Source organism: Penicillium solitum (assembly GCF_028829755.1).
Source record: "Penicillium solitum strain IBT 25940 chromosome Unknown utg000004l_segment0_segment0, whole genome shotgun sequence".
Classification (NCBI taxonomy): Eukaryota; Fungi; Ascomycota; class Eurotiomycetes; order Eurotiales; family Aspergillaceae; genus Penicillium; species Penicillium solitum.
Window position 1 is genome coordinate 566,508 of NW_027072124.1, and position 21,183 is coordinate 587,690.

Genomic DNA, 21,183 nt, shown 5'->3' on the forward strand with positions numbered 1-21,183 from the left:
GCAGAGAGGGACTCGATAATGCAGTTCGGGATGGTGATATGGTAAGTTGGCAAGGTGGAGGTGTTTTTGGAACGTGGGGAAGGTACGCCCGGGCAGGTAAGAGCACATGTATATGGTTACTCCATCATGAAGTAACCTTCAATGTTGGAAAAAGATGATATTATGCACGCATATTTAAACACACACCGACGTCTTGTTAGATGTCCTTAGAGTCTCTTTTTGTATGTCTTTCTATATGTATATGAAGGCGGCAAAAAGCATAAACCACACAGAGGACCTTGCTATGTATAACCAACTACGTCAACTCCACCGAGACAAATGCGGAGGGCAGCTCTGGGCTGGTGGTGAGCCAACTTTCCAAGAGGAGAGCCAGAGGACTCGCCAGGGCAGCTTCTTGTATGTAAGGAATATAAGACAACATAAAACTGGAGTTAGTTGTGCGAACCACGGATTGCAGAGTATTTAAGGACCTAAAACCCGTGGATTGCCACCATGCAGTCTCAGCCCTGCGTCATAGCCCGAGTGTTTAGAGTCCTGTTCATGAATTCAGGTCTCAAACACCTGCTAATTTTCGAAAACACACGGTAAACTCAGTTGGACTTGAACTATGAGCACATCCGATGTCGACAAACCAACTATAGAGCCACGTTGGTATGGGCTATTCGCCAAATTTGAAGCCAAATTCGAAGCCTCCAATATTGCCAGTGAAAAGTGGTATCTCACAACTTTAAGCGCAATTTCGACGACGCCAGAATCACACGTTTGCGGCCAGCTATACCTGTACCTGATAAGCCAACATGTATATTCGACCACCAGTGCGCGCTGGACGCTGATTCGACGCATGCGCGAGGCGCTATTCAAGGACATTGCTCTTCTAGGGCTCCCTAAACCGACAGAGGCACTCCTCGGCATCACCAAAGTCATGTCCGAGGAAGATGGGGAATGTTCCTTCACCCGGGAAGGCTGGCAGTGCGACGATGCAAATCATGCGCGCGGCATGAATTGGTTAAAATCAATATATGCGCATAATACCAGTACGCTTTTTGGGTTATTCAAAAAGCATCCAGACTTTGGTTTTTGGCTTGCTGATATCACCTATGGGTTACTCTTGTCCGACCGCCAGGTTTTGGATGACGTGGATACAGAGATGGTGGTCTTGCCGGCGGTCATGGGTCAGGACATGCCCGGGATGATCTACTGGCATATCCGAGGAACAAGGCGGTTGGGGATCCCCAAGAAGTGCAAATGGTCATGGAGTGTGTGCATCTGGTCGTTGAAGCTTGCGGTGTGACATTGAAGCAAGTGCCCAGTGTGGATGATGTCGATGGAGACTTGTAGAATTGAGCCGATGGCAAGCCAAAGAAATATTCCTCTCACATCTCCCCATATGTTTCGAGATACAAAGGGGGAAGAAAGAAGAAGATCGTGTTCTACTAATAGACTGTTTGTTTGGGGGTCTGCTTACCTAACCACATCGAGGACCGCTCTTTCGTACGCATCGGGAGACTTGTTTATGGTTGCCCCGCGTCTTCCCTCTTATTTCTGTATCATAAAGTCAGCTTGTGAATAGTTCCGACACTGACCGCACTTTTTCGTTGTCGTTGCATTCCTTAGCGTGCGCTCTTCCACCCCTTTGGTGGCACGCGTGCCTCCCGAGATTCAATCACATGAGTCCGCCATGTCGGCCTCGTCGCGCAGCCAGAGCTCCTCCCCCGATGTCCTGGGTCCTCCAGGCGACGCCCAATACTTGATCTCATCGCCGATTAAACCTTTTGCAGGGCGCCAAAGCTGGATGTCTCCTATGATAGCGAAATCACGAACTCCGGCCAAGCGACCACGACCACGACCGCGACCGCGTGTCAGCCTCAGTCCTGCAAAAAGCGCGCATTCAATTCAATTCAACGATGTCATACTCCCCGGGTCGCCAACAATGAAATTTAATGGTGGTCGACAAAGGTCGCTCTCTCCGGAGAAGCTGCAGGAGGGAAATGTCAGCCCGTGGCGCATCCGACTCACGCTCGAAGCCACACAAGACGAAGATGACGAGAACCGGGGTAGCCCGTCGCGCAAACGATTAAAACCCTCGACGACGACGACGATGATACCATTGAAGGATGAGAGGAGTCCATTGAAGGAGAAGACGCCCTTAAAGCGGCGAGGGCGTCCACGAAAGTCTGACATGAATTTGTCCCCATTTCTCGGGGCCGCTGGGCAGACCCCTCGCCCTGGGAATACACCAGGGCCGGGAAATACTCCTGGACCGGGGCATACTCCTGGGCCGGGGCATACTCCTGGGCTACAACCACGCAAAAGAGGCCGACCACGGGGCACGCCCAAACCCAAACCACAGGATTTCCAGCTGTTGGATGATCAACCAACGCCGACTGTCGAATATGACCAACCCTTTAGTCCGATGGATATTATTCCCAATAGTGATTCCCGTCAATCCCAGCAATTCAGCCCAATGGACACCATGACCAATGAAGCTGATATAGGCCAACACGAATACAGTCCAATGGATACTATAGCTAGTGAGGCTAGTCTCGGCCACCAACGATTTAGCCCCACGGATGTCCTCGCCAGCGATCCTGGCATAGGACAAGAACGAGTCAGTCCGACGGATTCTTTCGCTGGGAGTAATGCGCATGCCAGCCCCTTGAATCTTGTAGGGGATGCGGACTCCGAAGATGACTCTTGGGGGAACTCAGACATGTCAATTGCAGAGCTTCCCGACCCAACAGAACCCATCGCGGAAGATCTGGGCAATCCTCGCCGTGAGTACGGCCGAACGAGTTTGGAGACGCCTGTTATCGGAGCTACGGAACATCACTTTTTGGATGATGAAAACATCCATTCTACCCCTTCTAAAATGCCATCACCTACACGCGAGAGAGCAATTTTATCATCGAGAGCTTCTTCTCACAATACCGCTAGCCCGCAGTCGCGCACATATCCGACTCCGACTCCCACGTCTTCGCTGGTCGATGAAGAAAACCAAACTCAACAAACCAATGTGGATCATCCCTCAAGGACAGAGACCCATCATGCTGAACCTGATCCCGTTGAAGATCCCGCAGACGAGTACGACGAATTCGATACTATCATGGAAAGTGAAGGATTCACTATGATTTCCCTTGATACACTCCCATCAGCCAAGCAGCATGGATTCGGCTCCAGCGCTGTGACGAGCGGTGGCCCCAAACCAAAGGAAGTTGGGGAACGGCTGAGACGCAAACTTCCCGGGACGATCGAAGACCTCCGAGGTGATTCTCGTGCTCAAAAATCATCTAGTCCAGTCACTTCGGCCCTGGCTCCTAGGTTAGACGACAATCCCAGCACCCATATTCCGGAGAAGCACACTGTACATCCGGCTGAGCGGCAATCTGTTAACTATGTGAACGAGATCGCCTACCCTGAACTCCCTGCCGTATCATCTCCGGCTAAACCAACAATTGCTCCAAAGAAGAGAACATTGACCAGTTTGGCTAAACTTGTTCGTCTAAGCTTGGCCCTCCAAGGTCCCTTTAGGCCCCAAGAAGACGAGTGGTCAGGCAAGAGTAATGCTCGTCACAAAAGACGCCGGTTGGAGGGCGTTTTCAGCACTTTCAACGCCGAAATGCAGCGAGAACTCCGAGTGGCTATGGGGCTAGGGCAGGAGCTTGCTATGCGTCGAATGCTCGCCGAAGAAGATGAGGCTGCGGCTATAGCAGCAGAAAATGCAGCATCCCGTCTTGAGGAGGAACGTCTCTCGGAGGAACAGGAAGAACAGGACGCACGTCACTATACCGACTTCAATGATGAAGAATTAGAAGAGCAGGAGCACGATCAACCCCTTGAAGATGAGATCGAGAAGCACGCCGAATACGCCGAATCATCACCTTTCAAGTTCAATAAATCCATGCAGCAAAGCCCCATGTCCCACCAAAAGGTACAGCGGGAGGCACAATGGCAGCTTGAACGAGAAGAAGTCAGCCGCCAGGCTCAGATGGCTTCAAACTCCCGACCAGTCGTGTATATTGATAGCGACGAGAATGCGGCGGAGGATGATAGTGACATCGGATTTGAACCTGAACGACGATTTGAATCTGAGACCGGATATGGGTTCGATGAAGAGCACAATGATTCTGCGCCTGGGCCCATACCAGAACCAGCGCCATATGTAGCCCAAGACATTGAACCCGAGCCCGAACCCGAGCCCATCGAAGATGAGGATGATGGTTATGACGACATTTGGCAACTCGAAGCCAACGACCACAGTCATATTTCACAACACTCGGAGAATGATGGTGTTCAGTCTCATCCGCAGCCGGTTGCACGCCCTTTGGGCAACCTTGCTCCAATTTCCGCAGGTCAAGACCACCTGAGTTCATCTCCTTACGCTACTTCTTCGGAGCATGATTATGTAGCGCGCTTTGGACCGTCCAAAGTTCGCGAGCTCCGTGAACAAAAAGTCGATTTGTCCGCTTTGCTTGCAGAAGAGGATACACCAAACCGGGCACGGTATTACAATGGAACGAGTACTCCTAGGAGTGTGCTGGCCCGCCCATCGGGGACACATGATCCATTCATTAACAGCTCTCCCATGAAGGCCCCGGTATCGCGCACTCCAGCGCGTATTCGTTTACAACCTCTCTCTCAGTCCAGCCCCGATGTTCCCAACCCACGAGTCCCCAGTCCACAAATCGCGTTCCTCGATGAGAAGAAATCCCCTAATGTTGTGCAAAGAAGCCCACCTATGCAAGAACCATTAGAAGAAGACTACCATATTAGCAGCGTTTCCAATCCCGCTCTCAGTCAATCGGAATCTGCCAACTTGGATTCTGCCTCCACCCCACAGCCTCGCCAGCTCAATAAGGAGGAGCCAGGATCATCCTGGTTCAGTAAAATAACCAGTTTCACCCCACAATGGCTGAAAGCCCCTACACGTGACCGAAGCTCAAGTGTTAGTACTATTCCGGAGGAAGCATCTGACTTTGAAGATGAAGAGGAAATGGCCAGCATTGAATCTGCGAAGGAGCTTGACGGACATTTCCAGGATGGGCCGCTCTCCAAGCAAGCGAGCCAATCACCCGCGAGTCATTGGAGACAGCCATCACCATCTCAGTCTCCCCAGATACAGCAAGATCCTCTTCCTACAATGGAAGAAGACGAGGACCCGATACATGAGAGGAGTGCTTCTCGAGACCCCTTGGAAGAAGAGGAGGTGCCGGTTTTTGAGCGGAGTGTCTCACAAGATATTCTGGACAACGAAGATGCAGAGCCAGTGAACCCCCAGAATGGGGCGTCTCCAGGGCCACGACCACTTGCTGTCTTCGGATACTTTTCCGACGAGCATTACGCCGCGCTTCGTCGTATCTACCGAGTTGCCAAGCGATACCCCGAGCTCTTTGAATACTACGATTCTCCAGGACGGGCTGCCATCATCGGTGATTGGATATGGACCTCCGATGGTCATCACGGGGTGCCCATCACAGAGATCCAATTTGCCATTATCGATCGCTTCACACAGGAACTTTCTCGGGCCGATATCCAATATGGTGGCAGCGGACAGATCGATTGGACAGAAGCTGATCTGCATCGGAGACTCATTAGCATCATTATTGGCGAGCAGATCCGAGAGGAAAGAAAGGCCAAGGCCAACCGGGGTACTTCTGTGGATACATGGCGATGAACGTCTCATTTTTTTTTTTTTTTTCACCCACTTTTTTTTATATTATGTACTTTTTGATATCCGATGAGCACCTGGCGTCATGGTTTTGTTTTGAATGCGTCTGTTCTTGTTCTGGTTATGATTCCCTCACGGTTATTGGTTAGGCTTGTGTGCAGCATTGGGCTGTTTTGGGGGGTTTATTGTGCCTGTGATTAGTTTAGGCCTCTCTAGTCTCTAGCATCATCAGTTGGACATTAATGAGGTACTGTATACAATAACTTCCAAGTTTTGGACCAAAGTGACCAACGTACCAAATCCCGGAAGGGGATCCTTGACTACAACTGCGAACACCCTGTGTATATCGCACCTCGAACATATGTATCCAGCCAACCATGGAGCCCTCCTGCATCAAGATCCCTTATTTCCCCGAGTATCCGACAGAATAGGGATGGACACATTAATCGCATGAGTTGAATCGAGAATTCAACTCAGTCCAGCCCATTATACCAACCGAGTCAACGTCAACATCAACTGCAAATCCGCTTTTGTCTCATCCTAATGAAACAACTGTACAACCAAACCCTCAAACCGTCAAACCGTACCCGAAGCAAACACAATCTACATTGAAGTCTCGACCAAACCTGCAGTCCTCTGCCATCTAGACCAACCAGACCAACCCGCGCCTCCTGCACGATCGTATACTTCTCGCGTGGGCAGCCAAGCAGAAGCCGGAGAGCCTCGCATTCCCCACCTCCGTGCGAGGTGTCTGCGAGGTGTCCCTGCACGCGTTTTCGTCCTTGGGTATCGGTCTGGCCAGATCGTGAAATACCACTTGGGAGGCGAACCGGGACATTTATAAAAGCCAGGTTGGTAACGATATGAGAAGATCATTCCCAGAGACAAAGATCACAAGTATAAAGTCTATACTTTGATAATATCTTCTATTCCTTTTCCATACACATAGTTTATCTGTATCGATCCCAACCATGTCGGTATTCACAATCGTCCATCGAGCCCTACCACCACTATCCCTCCCCTGGAAACGACGAACAAGTCTAAAAGGCAAATCCCCCGAACTGGAAATCCTCAGCGAAAAGGATACCGTTCTATCAAACTCCCCCAGCATCAGTCCCCACGCCCACAACAATGAACCCATCTTCATGCACCGTGACGTTCACGGACCCGTGCAGGTAGCGGTGAAGGCCCACGCAAACCACGAAACACCCACCCCCCAATCAGCATCATCCGCACCGGAAAATATCCTGGATCCAGTGTCGGATTCGACTTCCGAGAACCGGGTGCACTATTCCAGCCAGACGCGTCCGACGCGGCCCCAGCTCGCTCGCGCTGTTAGTTGGGCGAGTATTATCCGTAGTCGAGATCGGTGGACGGTCGAGCAGGAGAGGGAGCTTGTGCATGCGCAGAGACAGCTGGAGAGGTGTCAGAAGGCGTGGAGTTCCGATCAGGAGGTGTGGTTATCGTATGTATGTGGAAACTATTTCTTTTTTGTATTTTTGGAGGGTTTCTTTTCGACTACTATTTTGTTTGCTTTACTATTGTATTGTTCCATGCAGTCGAGATAGTTATCACATTTCCCGATTTGATTTCTAGCAGAAACAATAAGGCATCATGAACTAATTTGTTGGCGGTGCAGGTCCAGGCCCTCAGTGAAGAAAAGGAAGCACATGCTGGTTTCTTATCTATGCGGCACAGACAGCAGGACGACGAACAGCACCAGTTCCGTAAGGCATGGAAGCGGAGACGATCTTCATCAGGTGATGATGAGACACAGCAGTCTGCGATCGAGACTGCGAATCGATTGGGGAAGTTGCATCGCTTGCAGCGCTATGGCTATTCAGGGCAGCGGTTGGGCGCGACGGGATCGGCGGTTTTGGCTGTGGAGGGATGAGATGACGAGGTGGCTTCTAACATTGGAAGTGTTAGGGTTGAAAAGGATAGTAGAGATTAATTTGGATTGTTTGTTCAGCTTGGAGCATTTCTAATTAGTGGCTGAATGGATAGAATGGACTGTCATATCAACTTCATATCATATAACCATGATTCAATACCTATATCAAAATCCTCTAGCATGACTCTCCCCTACAAACTCTACCACTTCTTCTCCTTCCCATCAGGCCACTTCCGAAACAAATCCGCCAAGAGATCAATCGGCGCCGTCAAAAGCCCAACAGCAGTCTCAAAGAACGGCTCCGTAGGCGCAAGCGGATGCGATCTGGACGGAACAAAGATCTTAACTCGATCCAGGGATTTAGTCAACTCAACACTCTCCTCTTTAGACAATAACTCCTCGAGTCTAGGCAAGTCTACATCCTCCTCATGTCTCGCATGAATCCCCAAATCCCGCATGAGCCCCTCAAGCGTTGGCAAAAACCTCGGATCCGTAGATGAGAGACCCTGAAACGATTTCAACTGGTGCTTAACACCACGATGCTCGAGTCTGTTTTTATCTGCTACTCCCTGGCCGTCTGGGAGATAGTCGATCAGGGCTGGATAGATGACGAGTTCCTCGCCAATTAGATGGCGGGATAGTTCCCAGGTGAATTGGTTTTGGAAGCGGGTTTGTTCGTCTGAGTCTGTCGAGGAGAGGATTTTGTTGCTGTGGGCTTCCACTTCGAGGTGGTCGTGTTTTATGGCAGGGAGGATGCGGCTGTGGGCGGATGGGATTGCGGCTTCTTCGGTGAATGTTTGGAGGCTTGGTCTTATGTTACCGCTGAAGAGTGGTTTGGGGAATTCGGCTTTTGGTCGTGGTGGTGAGGTCATTAGTGGTAGTTTGAGGAGAGGGTGGATGGAGAGGGCGCGCCGGAGCATGAGGATGGAGGGTGAGTTTGATACTTGGGATATTGTGTTTGCTGCGATCTAGAAGTATATTGAGAATCTACTTGATAGAATAATCGGGGATAGGTTCCGTTTTTGTCATGATGACGATATGGATGCTAGCCCTAAGTTGTACATCAAAATTTACAAACTGGAGAATATCACTCAAAAGGCCAGAACTGGGTTATATACGTGTACGTAGCACATCCAAACAAACCCCAAACCCAAGTTATTAACGTCAATACTCTCCTCCTTGTCCCAGCCGACGTCCAACCCCTGAGGCACTGCCTAACTCCACCTCTAGGATTCCCAACAGCCCCCGGGGTTCGGAATCAGAATATCTAAGTAATATAACCCATAATACTGGAGGCGTATGGGAATATATCCAGAGATTACGACCCCAGATGATTGCGCCATCATCTGAAGAGAAACCACTTTATTCACACGTTGTTTCTGCCGTATCTTTTCCATATCACATCCTCTACTCACTTGTACTCTTACTCTCGCCTACTTTGTTTGCCTATAAATTATCCTCTCTTTTCATTCTTCCTTTTCTCTTACTTATCCCTCACTACCTTCAACTCACCTTTACACTATACGTCATCATACCCTTTTCAATCAATAATCCAGACCACAACGATGTGAAGCGAATGTCCGCATAGTCTCACAGCCCCAAGCCAAGGAAGTCAAGGGAAAAGACAAAGCACTCCAAGCCAATCTCTAACCTGGTCTATCACCCTAATGAGTACGATCTCAAGGAGCCGATGAACAAACAGCAAACAGTTGGAGACTCCTCAAAGCGGGTTGGGAAGGAACAAATGAGATGGAACGCGGCCTAGCTCGGTTACCCCAAGTGCCGCTGTCTTCGATCGAAATTATTTTTTATTTTCTTTCTTCGAAGACTAATGTTCGTTCCAACCTGTTTGGCGTTGTTGGAACACACACATAGTACTCTGCTTTGATAGTTCATGCTTACCCTTATGTCGGGTACAATTTACATGGAGACCTTGTTCTTCGGCCTTCAAGATGTTGACGAAATTGAGGACCCCGAGACTATATGGCTACACTACCGCTTTACGTGGACGTGCGTTACAGTAATGTGGTGTGTAGATTAAGCCACTGAATGATGTGGAATTATCTGAGGACGCTTACCTAGCTAGCTAGTAGGCTAAATAAAACCACCTCTAATCGAAGGGTATCTATGGGCTCATCATTGACACATTTGTTATCTTGGGAATATTGGAACACTTCGGGTAAGCTGTAGATAACCTTCTCTCGAATGATATTGGGCTGTGATGCTGACCATATATCGTCCTAACCAGATGGAGATATCCCTAAGTCTAGGCTACGAATATATAGATAATCCAAGTTATAAAGGCTGAAAAACGAGATATCCATGCAAATTGTACCGCCCAACATACGGGCAAGCATAAACTATCAAAGCAGAGTACTATGTGTGTTCCCAACAACGCCAGGCAGGTTGGAACAAACATTAGTCTTCGAATAAAGAAAATAAACACAGAAAAAAAAAAGAAATATAGAAATCGAAATCCCAAACACCTCCGAGGTCCATCCCTCACAGCATAGCTAATATGATCAATGATAAAGGGTAATCCGTAACCGCATCCAGCGATAAACACCATCCCAACCCATCTTAACGTACATCCGAAACTTCATGTGCAAATCCCTAGTGATTGCGCGTCCGCTTTCGACTGCGCTCGCGCTCCATAGCAGCAGGCTGGAACATCTCGAAGCCGGGCTGGTGGACGGTAGGAGTCCAGTCGATACCCATAGAAGGCGAGAAATCCGGGTGCAGCTGGCTGAAGATCGCCGGGTCGGCGGGGTGGCCATCGACTGGTTCTGCGGAAGTAGGAAGAGGTGCAGCGACGAGTTCGACTAGAGATGCGTCGATCCAGTTGGGTGGTTTGCTGGCGAGGCGGCCGATGCGCGCGCAGTCGTCGTCGACTTCCTCGTTCATTAGGGAGGTCAATGGGGGTGCGTTTCCGTTGGGTCGGGCGTGGTGGTTGGAGAGAACGTGGTAGGGGAGGATCGGGCGGGTGGCGGGCTTATCGGCCAGGTCGGCTAGGGCGCTCAGAGCGCTGTGCGCGGCGGTGGTGCGGGTGGATCTGGTGGCGTGGAAATTGTGGCTGGCGGTGCGCATCATGTCTGCTGCACTTGGGGTGCCGTTATCTTCATGGCCTGTGCCCTCCGGGGTATCCTCGGCATCGGTATTGTTGCCGTTCGTCACCACGCCGGATCCGTGGTCTGGGCGTCTGGAGGTAGAGAAGAAGTGGACAGCTGCCACGTGCGCCTGGTTTGCGTGTGCATTGAGTTCCTTGTCGGTGAAAAGGGAGTGGATTGAGTAGGTAGGTGCCACCTGCTCCTTTGTGACCTCGGCCTTGTTGCGCTTCGCGGGAGTGGCATCGCCCGCGTCCCGCGCAGGTGACCCAGTCTCCTCCTCTGGAGCCTTCCGCTTGCGCTTGTTCAGCTCCGACATGAAACCAGTGCCCAGCTCGTCAAGGTCAACGCGGTGACGGGTGTGCCGAGTGGTCTTGCGGTTGCTGTGGATGCCACCAGGGCTGGCGGGGTTTGTGATGCTGAACTGGTTGGGGTGGAGGAGGAGGGCATTCGTGTCGGCAATGTCGAGCTGCTCCTTTTCACGCATCAGACGGGCGCGCTTGCCGGAGATATTCTGCACCAATCGCTCTCGAAGGGTGGAAGATAGATGACGGAATTCTTCTTGTGCGAAGTAAGTGCGGAAATCACGGTCCCGCTGTTGTCTTTCCATGACGTTGTTGTAATTATTCTGTATAGAAAAAAAAGTCACTGGTTAGGGAAAACTCCTTATAGATGAGAAAAGCATGAAACTCACCACAGCGATGACCAACTCTGCGTCTCTCTTCTCCTTGATCTCATTGACCTGCTGGACAAACCTGGAATACCAGGATCCAGCGATGCCAGCCATTTCTTTCGCAAACTTGCTGCCGCCACCAACAGTATCCTCAATCAGCGTAGCAATGCTCTCCGCAGAGTCCGGGAGCGGTCCAGTCACGTAAGGATCAGCATTGTTGATCAGGGTCATATCGCACTGGAGTGCATGCAACTGCTGACGAAACTGGGTGTCCCGGTTATTGCTGAACTGACCCGTCAGTTCCTGGAGCCGCTCCTGGAGCGCGGTGCGCCGCTTGTCGCGTTTTGAGGGTGCGCCGCCAGCCCCGCCGCCAGGGCTGAGGGGCGGAGGGTTTGGGTAGGACATCGTATGTGGCGAGGGTGGGCGAGAAAGAGTGGTAGATTGCATAGATTGCATTAAGTTAGTGATTAAAGGAAGATGAGATGAGAGGGGTGGGTCACGGTCGAGTATGGACGGCAGAATGTTTGGCCGCCCCGAGGAGAATAGGCAATGAGGTGAAGGAGACAAGGTGAAGAGGAAATGGACTTTCTGATTCTAGTTTGAGAGAAACAGTGTGGAAGAAGTAGAAGAATAAGCACAGTGAGTTGGTATATATCAGTTTTCCCGCCTTCTATTGGTGTTCCTTGCAATTCAGGCCACAGCTATTGTAAGCTATACATCCTAAGGGTAGGCACGAATGGCCGTCACTTGTACAATTGTGATCACAGGTGTATAGACCATGACTATTCAACCCGTTGATACAATAGAGAAAAGCCAAAAATGATTGCTTTACATTGAGATATCATGTCCCTAGCTCCCGGCTAGATCTAGATAAAGACAAGCCTCTAATATTGGTGACGTAGTTCAGGAAGTTGATTCATTTAGCTAAAAATGGCATAAGGATGTCACATTCAAGATTCTTCTACAATGTCTTTTTAGGTAACTATCTTTCAATATCTCCATTGTCTCTGTAGGTGCGTATTCATGCCCATTCAGAATAACTAGCCGCAAATAGTAGAATAGGGTAAAAGTCCCTACAAAATAACTTCTTTATACAATGTGTGCCTAGAAGTTCTGAATCAATTAATTATCACGCTATAAATAACATAGATAACCAATCTTCTACAATGAAAGCCATAGGACGAAAGTGGTAAGGTGAGGGCTGACCCTATGTCCAGGCACATTTCGGTGATGCCTAACGAGAGCCTGACGGAACCACCAGCACGACCCCTACATGTACTTAGACCAGTGATATCCTACAATTACAGAAAAAGAAAAGAAAAGATATTGTTAATAGCAGATATATTCCCACCAAATCGTGTATATCTATCCGTCATCAAGACAGAGAAAAAAAAAATTCATAAAACCCGAATCGCCAACAACCGGGGTATTCATAGTTCATCCAAAAAAAAATGTTCGCGCGGGGAGTAGAATCCCCAAACGAGTCATGCAAAGGTGCGAAATTGTTTTCGCACCGAAAAATCGAAATCCAACACCGGGGACACCTCCATGGGTCCCATGTCATCTTTTGTCAAGGCCGTTTGTTAAAATATGCTATTGCGGAAGAGGGGGTGGTAGAAGAATGAAAAAGGGGTGAGGATTCGAGGAAGAGGGAGCAAAGAGCGATCTAGCAATGCTGCAAGGATCTAATTCGTTCGACGAATCACAAAGACACCAAGCTCGATACCATCACGAGGCTCATTGTCCTCGTAATAGCGCCGCTTGCGGATGCCATCGCAGATCTCACTCAGGAGTCCGGAAGACGTGACTTCCTTGTTGCTCATCATGCCGGAGCATCCGGAGCTTGCGTTCTTAGATGAGCGGCGGCCGTTTTGCCAGTACAGACTTAGGACTTCCTTCATACGGGCCTTCTCTTGGTGGAGGAACCACTCAGCCCAGAGATTGCGGTCGAGGTGGGCCTCTCCGCGGCCTGCATCTGCTATGTGGAATCGTGAGGAGGAATCGTTATCGCTCAGTGATTCGCAGAGTGCCACGATGTTCGCCTTCATGGTGGCGAAGTCATCCATTTGAGAGACGGAGGAGAGCTTGCCGAGGTAGCGGCCCACGTCTGCGGACAACTCATTCACCACCACGAGTTGGCGGAGAAGGGGGTCGAGAATGGGGCCCAGGTACTGGGACTTGAAGGTTGATGCACCTTTCTTTGTCGGATACACGAAGAGGAGAGAGCCGCCATTAGGCGATAGCTCGCTCATGCGATCAACGAGGTAAGATGGACGGGTACGACAAAACAGATCACGATACTCTTGAGCAGAGGCTGGGGGGAGGTAGCGCTCGAGTACCGAGATGTTGACGCTGCGAGGGGGAACAATGGGCATCGGGGCGTGGGACATTTGCCGTTGGAGGGGTCCACGGTAGTCATGGTAAGCACCCACCACTGCCGCACTGGAGAAAACTGTGGCATTAAAGTAATCCTCGGCAGCAGTCGGAGAACGAGGAGTGCTGGGAGGAGAGTGGGGCAGATTTGAAAGGCTGAATTGCTCCGGTACTGCGTGGGTGACATTGATATAGGGTGACTGGCCAGGCTGCAAGTGATTGTGGACGGCCTGCACGATGGAGGAAAACACACTGTCGGTTTTCGGTACTGATACCGCCTGATCAGATGTTCTGGGATATGGAAGAGTCTGGGAAACGATTTTGACGGCCTCGCCTCGTGTCTTGCAGAGGGCAAGTGATGAAGCTAGAAAAAAAAGTCAGTGATTGGCCTTGAGGCCACGGATGTGTGGAAAGCTTACCAGTCAAGTCGATGCCATGATCCAGCCATGAGCCAATGTCCTGCTGGCAATCCATGTCGTCGTGGGGCCCAGGGCTGCCTCCAGAGCTGGAGGACCTATGGGAGAGCCCATCCGATGGGCTGCTGAGTGTATCCGAAGCACCGGTCGCAGAAGAATTTTCCACACTCGGGTTGTCGTCCATCATGGCCATGGAGCCCGGGTGATGGGATTGTGTGTCAAACAACATCATCTCGGACTTGGGGTTCCACGCAACGTGGATGTCTTCCTCTGGCGGCGTGGGGGGTAATGTGGCGGGGTATTCGGACTGATAATGAGAGTTCCAAGCGGGTGAAGCAGCCAAAGGCCTCGGCCCGCGAGACACAGTGGTTGAAAGACGAAGACGAGAGTCGACCGACCGAGTGCGAGACTCTAGACGATAGGGCGAACCGGGTGAACTGGGCGAGGCACGTTGATCCCACGATGGGAAGTTCACGGCAACGCTGCTCTTGGAGAGAAAGCGAGATACCTGTGACGGTCTAGTCCGAAGAGATCCTTGTGAAGCTCGTCGACGAATCCTGGCGGGGTTTACAGTTTCCTGAGTATCTGAGTTCTGGGGAAGATGGTCTCTGGTGTCAAGTTTCACTGTTGGTGGGACATGCATGGTGTGATCGTCAAGAGTGGGAGTGACAGGCCAATACTGTCCATTGCATGAGGGTGGCATCCAGTCTGTTTTATCCAACGGACGGAAAGAGATGGCAGCCGTCATGAATCATCCGTCAAATGATGGTAGATGATCGAAAGATGACCCAAAGATGATGATCGGGTCCGAGCGTGGATCAGCGGGAAATTTAAAAGTTGGTATAGAGATATAGAGATGATGTTAAAGAAAGGAGTATAAGAGGGAGAAGATGATTGAATATTTGGAGGGGAAAAGGAAGAAGGGATGGGGAGAGGAGAAGAAGAAGAAGCAAAAGAGGGCGTGAATCGAATGGAAATTGACGGGAAGGGCAAAGTGGGTATTGGGTACTTCGGCATAGTATGGGCTATAGGGTACTAGATCATGTACTGGGTACGAACTGGGGCAAGGGTTGGGGCCAGACTCTTCAGGTCGGGACCAGTCTAGACCTTCCCAAGTCATGGAGTCATCGGTTTCCACTTTACTTTTCTTTCTTTTTTTTGGATTTGGATTTTTATTTTTTGGCTGTAAGGGATATTCTAATTTATAGAGAGATATATTATATATATTATAATTTTGAATGAAAATTAATCTGATAGAACCAAATTATAGTAAAAATTAGATAGAAATAATACAAGTCCAATGTATAGTAATAATGTACTCCGTATAAAAAAAAATATTAATGTAGTCTAGAGCGACCGATGGGCTTTCGTCTTGGCTCCACGGGGGTGACGATCATTTTCTGGTTGTGCAAGTTGAGACCAGAATACACTTTAAAATCACGGAGTACGGAGTACATGGATTTTGATTATACTTTGGATATTATATATTTGATACTTAAATTGATACTAAAATGAAGGCCTCATTACCCGAACCAGACTCAAGCATAAGACTTATATTATGCTTTTACATATTCCCCTAATGCGGACTCGGTTTCACAAGTCGCCAGTACCACAGAACGCATGTGGAGCGTGGGCCTGGATGAGGTACTGAGTACGCCGTACTTTCCCAGTGTATACGCAGACGAATGTATTCCCTTCCGTTTCCGGAGAGGGGTTGGGCATCGGCATATACTCTTTGCCAACGCATAGTACATACAAGGCTACAATATAGATATATAGATATATAGATAGGTAGAGTATCCATGGCCCCGGGGAGAACTAGATATATTGTATAAGTATATATACTTAGGTCTAAGATTTATGCAATGCCTAGTTCGCAGCAAGTTCGCATTCCGGAGACCCTAGAATCCCAGAACCCTGGAATCCGAGTGGCACAATGACAGACAACCCCATATATCCCAGATTCAGATCCAGCCCGATCGTCTGAGGGACGTTGGGACCGTTTTAATTTCCACCGTGCACCGAGATCTGGTTCACTTCCCTGTTCCCATCTCCGGTTTACTCCACCGTCTCACTTAGAGTGTGTCGCCACGGCATTAGATTAATTCTGGACTGTCACACTCTGTTGTACTCCATTCGGGTCATATGAATTAGCAAATTTAAGAATTTATTTGACATGCGATGTGGAGTTGGTTATTTTATGGTTAATCTATACGAAAGCCAAATAGGAGAGTATACGTCAACTGATATTAAGTGCATTCGCGTTACATGATAGGAACCATGGTTAGGGGGAAAAAAAGTAGATTATGATTAAAATTATATACTATCATACTATCACTACCTACACATGTAGGTATAATCACTGTAATCCGACATGATCGACAAATCACATCATTCCCGTCGGCCATGTAGACCGACGCATTTTTCAACCGTGGAGTATCTCCATCGACCCGAGGGGATGGTATACTTCAATCATCCACGGTTTTGGGTCTGATTGCATCATCACAGCGGACACCCTATCCGCGGAGACCCTTGCATAGCGAGAATCTGGTCTCGGTCGCGTGGAACGCCAGGGAGTACCATGTGTCCCATGAGATCGGGAAATTGACATCCGCGAAATTCCCGATAGGGTTCTCTGTACAACGTAGATTCCCAAGGTCCGTAGATACCTTTCTGGAATCCCGAGTGGTTTCAATCGGCAAAGAAAGGGCTGGTTCTGGAAAATAGTCCCGGTCGGCAGTGTGAAGTAGCCGGTTTGGTTGAGAGTTGAGAGGAAATGCACAAGGCAGCGAGAGTCGCCACCATGGCCCAAAAGATCTCCCTCATGAAGTCAGTGACCGGCGCCGAGACTGAGTCGCAGTAGTGCAGCCGGCCAGCGGCTGTGTCATCTCCTGCGAGCAATTCCACAGAAGCGAGGAACGATATCTCTGCTCCTCCCGCGTGAGCCGGAGCTGTTTCCGCGCGAAACTAGATGGCTTCAGGGGAATTGTGCAGGAGGCGGAGCGACTGCCGTAGACAGGCATGGGGGTCTTGGCGAGTGACGGATTAACCCGAGCTGGGTTATCGAGTGTCGCGCTGAGCTCGTAGCACTGGCGGACGAGCTCTTGCACGCCGTCAGTCAGACGGGATGCGCGCTCCTCGATATCCGGCCAGAAGGCATCACCCCAGAAGGGATCTTCGCAGACGGCTGTCTCGAGGGCGTTGAGCCAGCACCGGAAGCCGGAGCGGGGTCCTGCGAGCTGCGAGGCGACGGCAACGAATCGGATTGTCGGCTCGGAGTGTAGCACGTGCTGGACGATGCAGGCGGGACAGCGGGCTGTAAGGTACCAGTCATGTTCTTCGGTGAGAATGCAGTTCAGCCAGGCGAAGGCGCTGCGGGCTTCGCCGCGGAATGCGCGTTCGGGCTCGGCGCCTTTCTGGCTCGGGAGGGTGCGTGCTGCGACGCGCTCGGCTTGGTGGTTGATTAGGAAGAGCGGGACGAGGAGGGTGTGAATGATGTCGCGATGGAGGCGGTAGGTTTCTTGTTCGGTGGAGGTGCAGGAGTGTCGATGGCCGGCGCAGAAACTCGGTCGCTCCATACCGCATTCCTGGCGGCGGAGCTGTTCGCGCATTACTCGAAAAGCTTCATTGCGCTCTAGCTCGACTTGTTCGTGTCGGGTGATGTGGAACGGGGAGGCCATTGTGGATGGATAGGTCGAATTGTATGTATCTCGGGTATATTTTTTGTGGATCGTGCGATCGGGTATAATGGTAAAGGGGCTTATAGAACCATGTCGAGATATCGATAAAACCAGGTACGGGATAGGGCTGAGTTGAAGTAGTCCATTAGAGAAAAATAATCTAGGACCGGATGCGGGCTGGATATTATAGTAGTGTTTTCTCCCCCCCCCTTTGCGGAAACGTCATTTACAGAATCTCCCGTTTTTGGTGACAAGTCCAAGGGAAAAGCCCAGATGATCCTAATGGAAGGATCCACTAGCTGACGAACACTCTGCGTGTGGCGATGATAATTGGTGGATTTGTCGGAATGAAGTGGAGGAGTGGAGAGTGGAGATTGGAGCGAAGTCTGGACTGTTGCACATCCAAGGATGTTAAGGGATGTTTATAGATCTGCTACTTAAGAGGTAACACGACACCTAATTACATAGATATTAGACGAATGCGACGTTATTTTTTTGCGACCTACTACGTTTTTTTTTAAACACCATCTGCTTTCAATCTCGAGATATTCGCCATAGCACCCTAACCTCCTTATCTCGCAAGGACCTCGTTCTAGCCCCCCATGGTGACCGCCGAAAACCGCCCAGTGGAGTAACGTGGCAGTCTGGAATTTAAAAAAGACTTCGCATCTTATTAGCGTTATTGCTAGTGATATTCAAAGTTACATGCATTAGGGGTCCACGAGACCTTGATTTCTTCCAAGCCCGATACCTGCCCAATCCTACATACATATGTGTATGAACAAAGAAGATAACTACATGTATGGAGTATACTCCCTACGATAACTACGGAATTTTTCTGAAAGAAAATAAAATTAAATAATTTGCCGATCGATGAGCTGCCGTGTGCCAGGTTTTGAAGGACAATCTTTTTCCATGTCTAGTAAAAGTGGATATAAGGGTAAGGGAGTGATTGACAGGGTTTAAGATGAGGGGCAATACTTGTCCGATGGTGGCACAGTGGTAATAGCGACAATAAATAGTTGGTATAAACATGTCTCAAGCCTTCCAAGGTAAGAATAGTATTTTTATATATTAGGGGAGTATTTATAGTATAGGGGCGAGGTGTGTTGTGGAACTCGGTATATTCCGGGTTAGGGGGGCAACATCACAACAATATTGGATGAAATTTCAGACTTTGGCACAGAACAAGTATTAAATTTAAATATTTCAATATTGACTGGGGACTGCACATCTTCTACTTATTTGAGTAGCTATCTACTTTGTACGGAGTAGTATCTGCACGGAGTACTCCATAGTCTCGATTTACTCCATAGTTACTCCATACTCCAATTGTGTGATATCCGTATGGGGAATTAGGGCTGGGCCCCAACGGGCCAGGCACAGCCCTGGAGTCAACAGTCAACAGTCAACAATCAACAGTCAGTTGCCCAGGTGTACTCCGTACTCCAGTTGTATATGTTGTGTACTCTAACACACTGATTACTATACTTTGTACTCTGTATACTCTGTATACCTTGAAGCTTAGTTGGAACTCAAACAAAATACTATCTGGAATGTCCTAAATGAGGTCAGGAATGAAGCACGCTAGTTGGAAATAAACGCCCTGCAGGTAATTTGGTTGCTACAGTCCCAAATCAAGGAACTGACCTGCTGCTATTTCCATGTTTCACGTCTACGTTCCCTCCTCCCTTAAAATTCTTGAGATTGTAATTTTATTTTTTTGTTTGCACCTGCCCTGATTCCGTTATCCGGGCAAGAGCGTCAACGTACATACCAGAGTTGAGAGACTTTGCTTTTCTTCTCTTCAAGCCATTGCTATTTCATCGGATCGTCTATTTCACTGTTACTTTTACAGAATTTAATCATGTTGTCATCCCTGGCATTATCGGCAGTGCCATTGCTACTCGCTGGCTTACAAGCTACCGCAGTGGGCGCAATCTCGCCCATTTCCGCCGTCGGCTCCAAGTTCTTCTACGAGAACGGAACCCAGTTCTACATCAAGGGTACCTAGAAATCCTACACTGTAGGTATATTGCCCAACTGACTCGACTAGGCATTGCTTATCAGCTTACCCCAAGTGACCCGCTTGTCGACACTGCCCAATGCAAGCGTGATATCGCTCGGATGTCCGAGCTGGGCACCAATGCGATCCGTGTGTATCACGTGGATCCCCATGCTGATCACAAGGGCTGTATGTCGGCGCTCGCCGATGCTGGTATGATTGATTCCACTTCCCAGGATAATTATGTGTACTAATGCGGTTGTCTAGGAATCCACTTGTTCGTCGATTTGGACACTTTCAATACCCAGATCGAACAGGTAGGTCCACTTTTTTTTCCATGTGGATCATCTACTGACGATCGCAGAACGAGCCTCACTGGAATCAGACTCAGTTTGATCACTTCAAGGAGGTGCTTGATGAATTCCAAAAGTTCGACAACACTGCCGGTGTCTTGGTCGGAAATGAGGTACTCACCACGGCCAATGGCTCGGCTGCTGCCCCCTATGTCTTGGCGGCTGCTCGCGATATCAAGGCCTACCGTGATAAGAAGGGCTATCGCGAGATTCCCGTTGGTTACTCTGCAGCCGATATTTCCGATCTGAGACCCATGCTGCAAAACTACATGGCCTGTGCCAAGAATGCATCCGACCGCTTGGACTTTTACTCGCTGAACGCCTACGAATGGTGCGGTGAATCCAGCTATGAACAGTCTGGATACAATATTCTACAGAAGAACGCGACTGACTACCCAATCCCTATCTTCTTCTCCGAGACTGGCTGCAACACCCCCTCACCTCGCACGTTCGAGGACCAGGCTGCCATCTTTGGTGAGCACATGTCTGATACTTGGTCTGGATCCATTATCTACGAGTGGATCGAGGAGACCAACGACTATGGGTTGATCAGCTATGGACCTTCTGTCGACGCTGCGACTGCGACCGCGAGCAGCATCGAAGATGGATTTACCCGCAAGGGCACACCGACACCCGTGTCCCCTGATTTTAACAACCTCAAGTCTCAGTGGGCTACTCTGCACCCGACCGGAGTTGCCCTTTCCGCCTACCGCAAGAGCGCCTCCAGCCTCACCGCCATTGAGTGCCCTGCCTCGACCTCTGGTGGATGGGCAGTTGACCCAAACTCGCCGCTTCCTACCTTGGGACAGACCTTTAAGAAGGGTTCTGATTCCACAGCGACCGGTAAGAACAGCAAGGCTACTAACGTCAACTCAAGCGGATCCGCCTCTGCATCGGCAACAAAGGAAGGCACTGCTCACTTTGTGACCGTCGGCTCGCCAGTTACTGAGCGCTTGCTCGCTGGATCTTTGGTGCTGTCTGGTCTACTGGGTGCCGTTGCTATCTGGCTTTGATTTTGTT

At 49.7% G+C, this 21,183-nt stretch overlaps 8 protein-coding genes across 8 annotated transcripts; 4 read left to right on the plus strand and 4 right to left on the minus strand.

Moving 5' to 3' along the window:
- Window positions 1-607: 607 nt before the first annotated feature.
- N7455_006198 (uncharacterized protein) lies at window positions 608-1,291 on the plus strand (the record flags this gene model as incomplete). Its single annotated transcript, XM_040955874.2, has 1 exon — window positions 608-1,291. One exon carries the CDS (start codon window positions 608-610, stop codon window positions 1,289-1,291), a length of 684 nt encoding a protein of 227 aa, XP_040813755.2.
- Window positions 1,292-1,678: 387 nt separating this feature from the next.
- On the plus strand, window positions 1,679-5,671 carry N7455_006199 (putative AT DNA binding protein; the record flags this gene model as incomplete). Its single annotated transcript, XM_040955774.2, has 1 exon — window positions 1,679-5,671. The coding sequence occupies one exon, from the start codon at window positions 1,679-1,681 to the stop codon at window positions 5,669-5,671; it is 3,993 nt and encodes a 1,330-aa protein (XP_040813760.2).
- A 965-nt stretch (window positions 5,672-6,636) lies between these two features.
- Window positions 6,637-7,559, plus strand: N7455_006200 (uncharacterized protein; the record flags this gene model as incomplete). Its single annotated transcript, XM_040955789.2, has 2 exons — window positions 6,637-7,134; window positions 7,305-7,559. The coding sequence occupies 2 exons, from the start codon at window positions 6,637-6,639 to the stop codon at window positions 7,557-7,559; spliced, it is 753 nt and encodes a 250-aa protein (XP_040813804.2).
- Window positions 7,560-7,759: 200 nt separating this feature from the next.
- N7455_006201 (HHE domain protein) lies at window positions 7,760-8,479 on the minus strand (the record flags this gene model as incomplete). Its single annotated transcript, XM_040955808.2, has 1 exon — window positions 7,760-8,479. One exon carries the CDS (start codon window positions 8,477-8,479, stop codon window positions 7,760-7,762), a length of 720 nt encoding a protein of 239 aa, XP_040813726.2.
- A 1,693-nt stretch (window positions 8,480-10,172) lies between these two features.
- On the minus strand, window positions 10,173-11,741 carry N7455_006202 (Sds3 domain-containing protein; the record flags this gene model as incomplete). Its single annotated transcript, XM_040955921.2, has 2 exons — window positions 10,173-11,291; window positions 11,358-11,741. The coding sequence occupies 2 exons, from the start codon at window positions 11,739-11,741 to the stop codon at window positions 10,173-10,175; spliced, it is 1,503 nt and encodes a 500-aa protein (XP_040813823.2).
- A 943-nt stretch (window positions 11,742-12,684) lies between these two features.
- N7455_006203 (uncharacterized protein) lies at window positions 12,685-15,039 on the minus strand. Its single transcript, XM_040955909.2, has 2 exons — window positions 14,129-15,039; window positions 12,685-14,073 (listed from the first exon to the last, which is right to left on the minus strand). The coding sequence occupies exons 1-2, from the start codon at window positions 14,871-14,873 to the stop codon at window positions 13,022-13,024; spliced, it is 1,797 nt and encodes a 598-aa protein (XP_040813675.2). The 5' UTR covers window positions 14,874-15,039; the 3' UTR covers window positions 12,685-13,021.
- Window positions 15,040-16,947: 1,908 nt separating this feature from the next.
- On the minus strand, window positions 16,948-17,805 carry N7455_006204 (uncharacterized protein; the record flags this gene model as incomplete). The annotated part of the gene is made up of 1 exon (XM_040955819.2): window positions 16,948-17,805. One exon carries the CDS (start codon window positions 17,803-17,805, stop codon window positions 16,948-16,950), a length of 858 nt encoding a protein of 285 aa, XP_040813765.1.
- A 1,867-nt stretch (window positions 17,806-19,672) lies between these two features.
- gel6 (putative 1,3-beta-glucanosyltransferase) lies at window positions 19,673-21,176 on the plus strand (the record flags this gene model as incomplete). Its single annotated transcript, XM_040955897.2, has 4 exons — window positions 19,673-19,811; window positions 19,862-20,023; window positions 20,078-20,127; window positions 20,175-21,176. 4 exons carry the CDS (start codon window positions 19,673-19,675, stop codon window positions 21,174-21,176), a joined length of 1,353 nt encoding a protein of 450 aa, XP_040813681.1.
- Window positions 21,177-21,183: the final 7 nt, after the last annotated feature.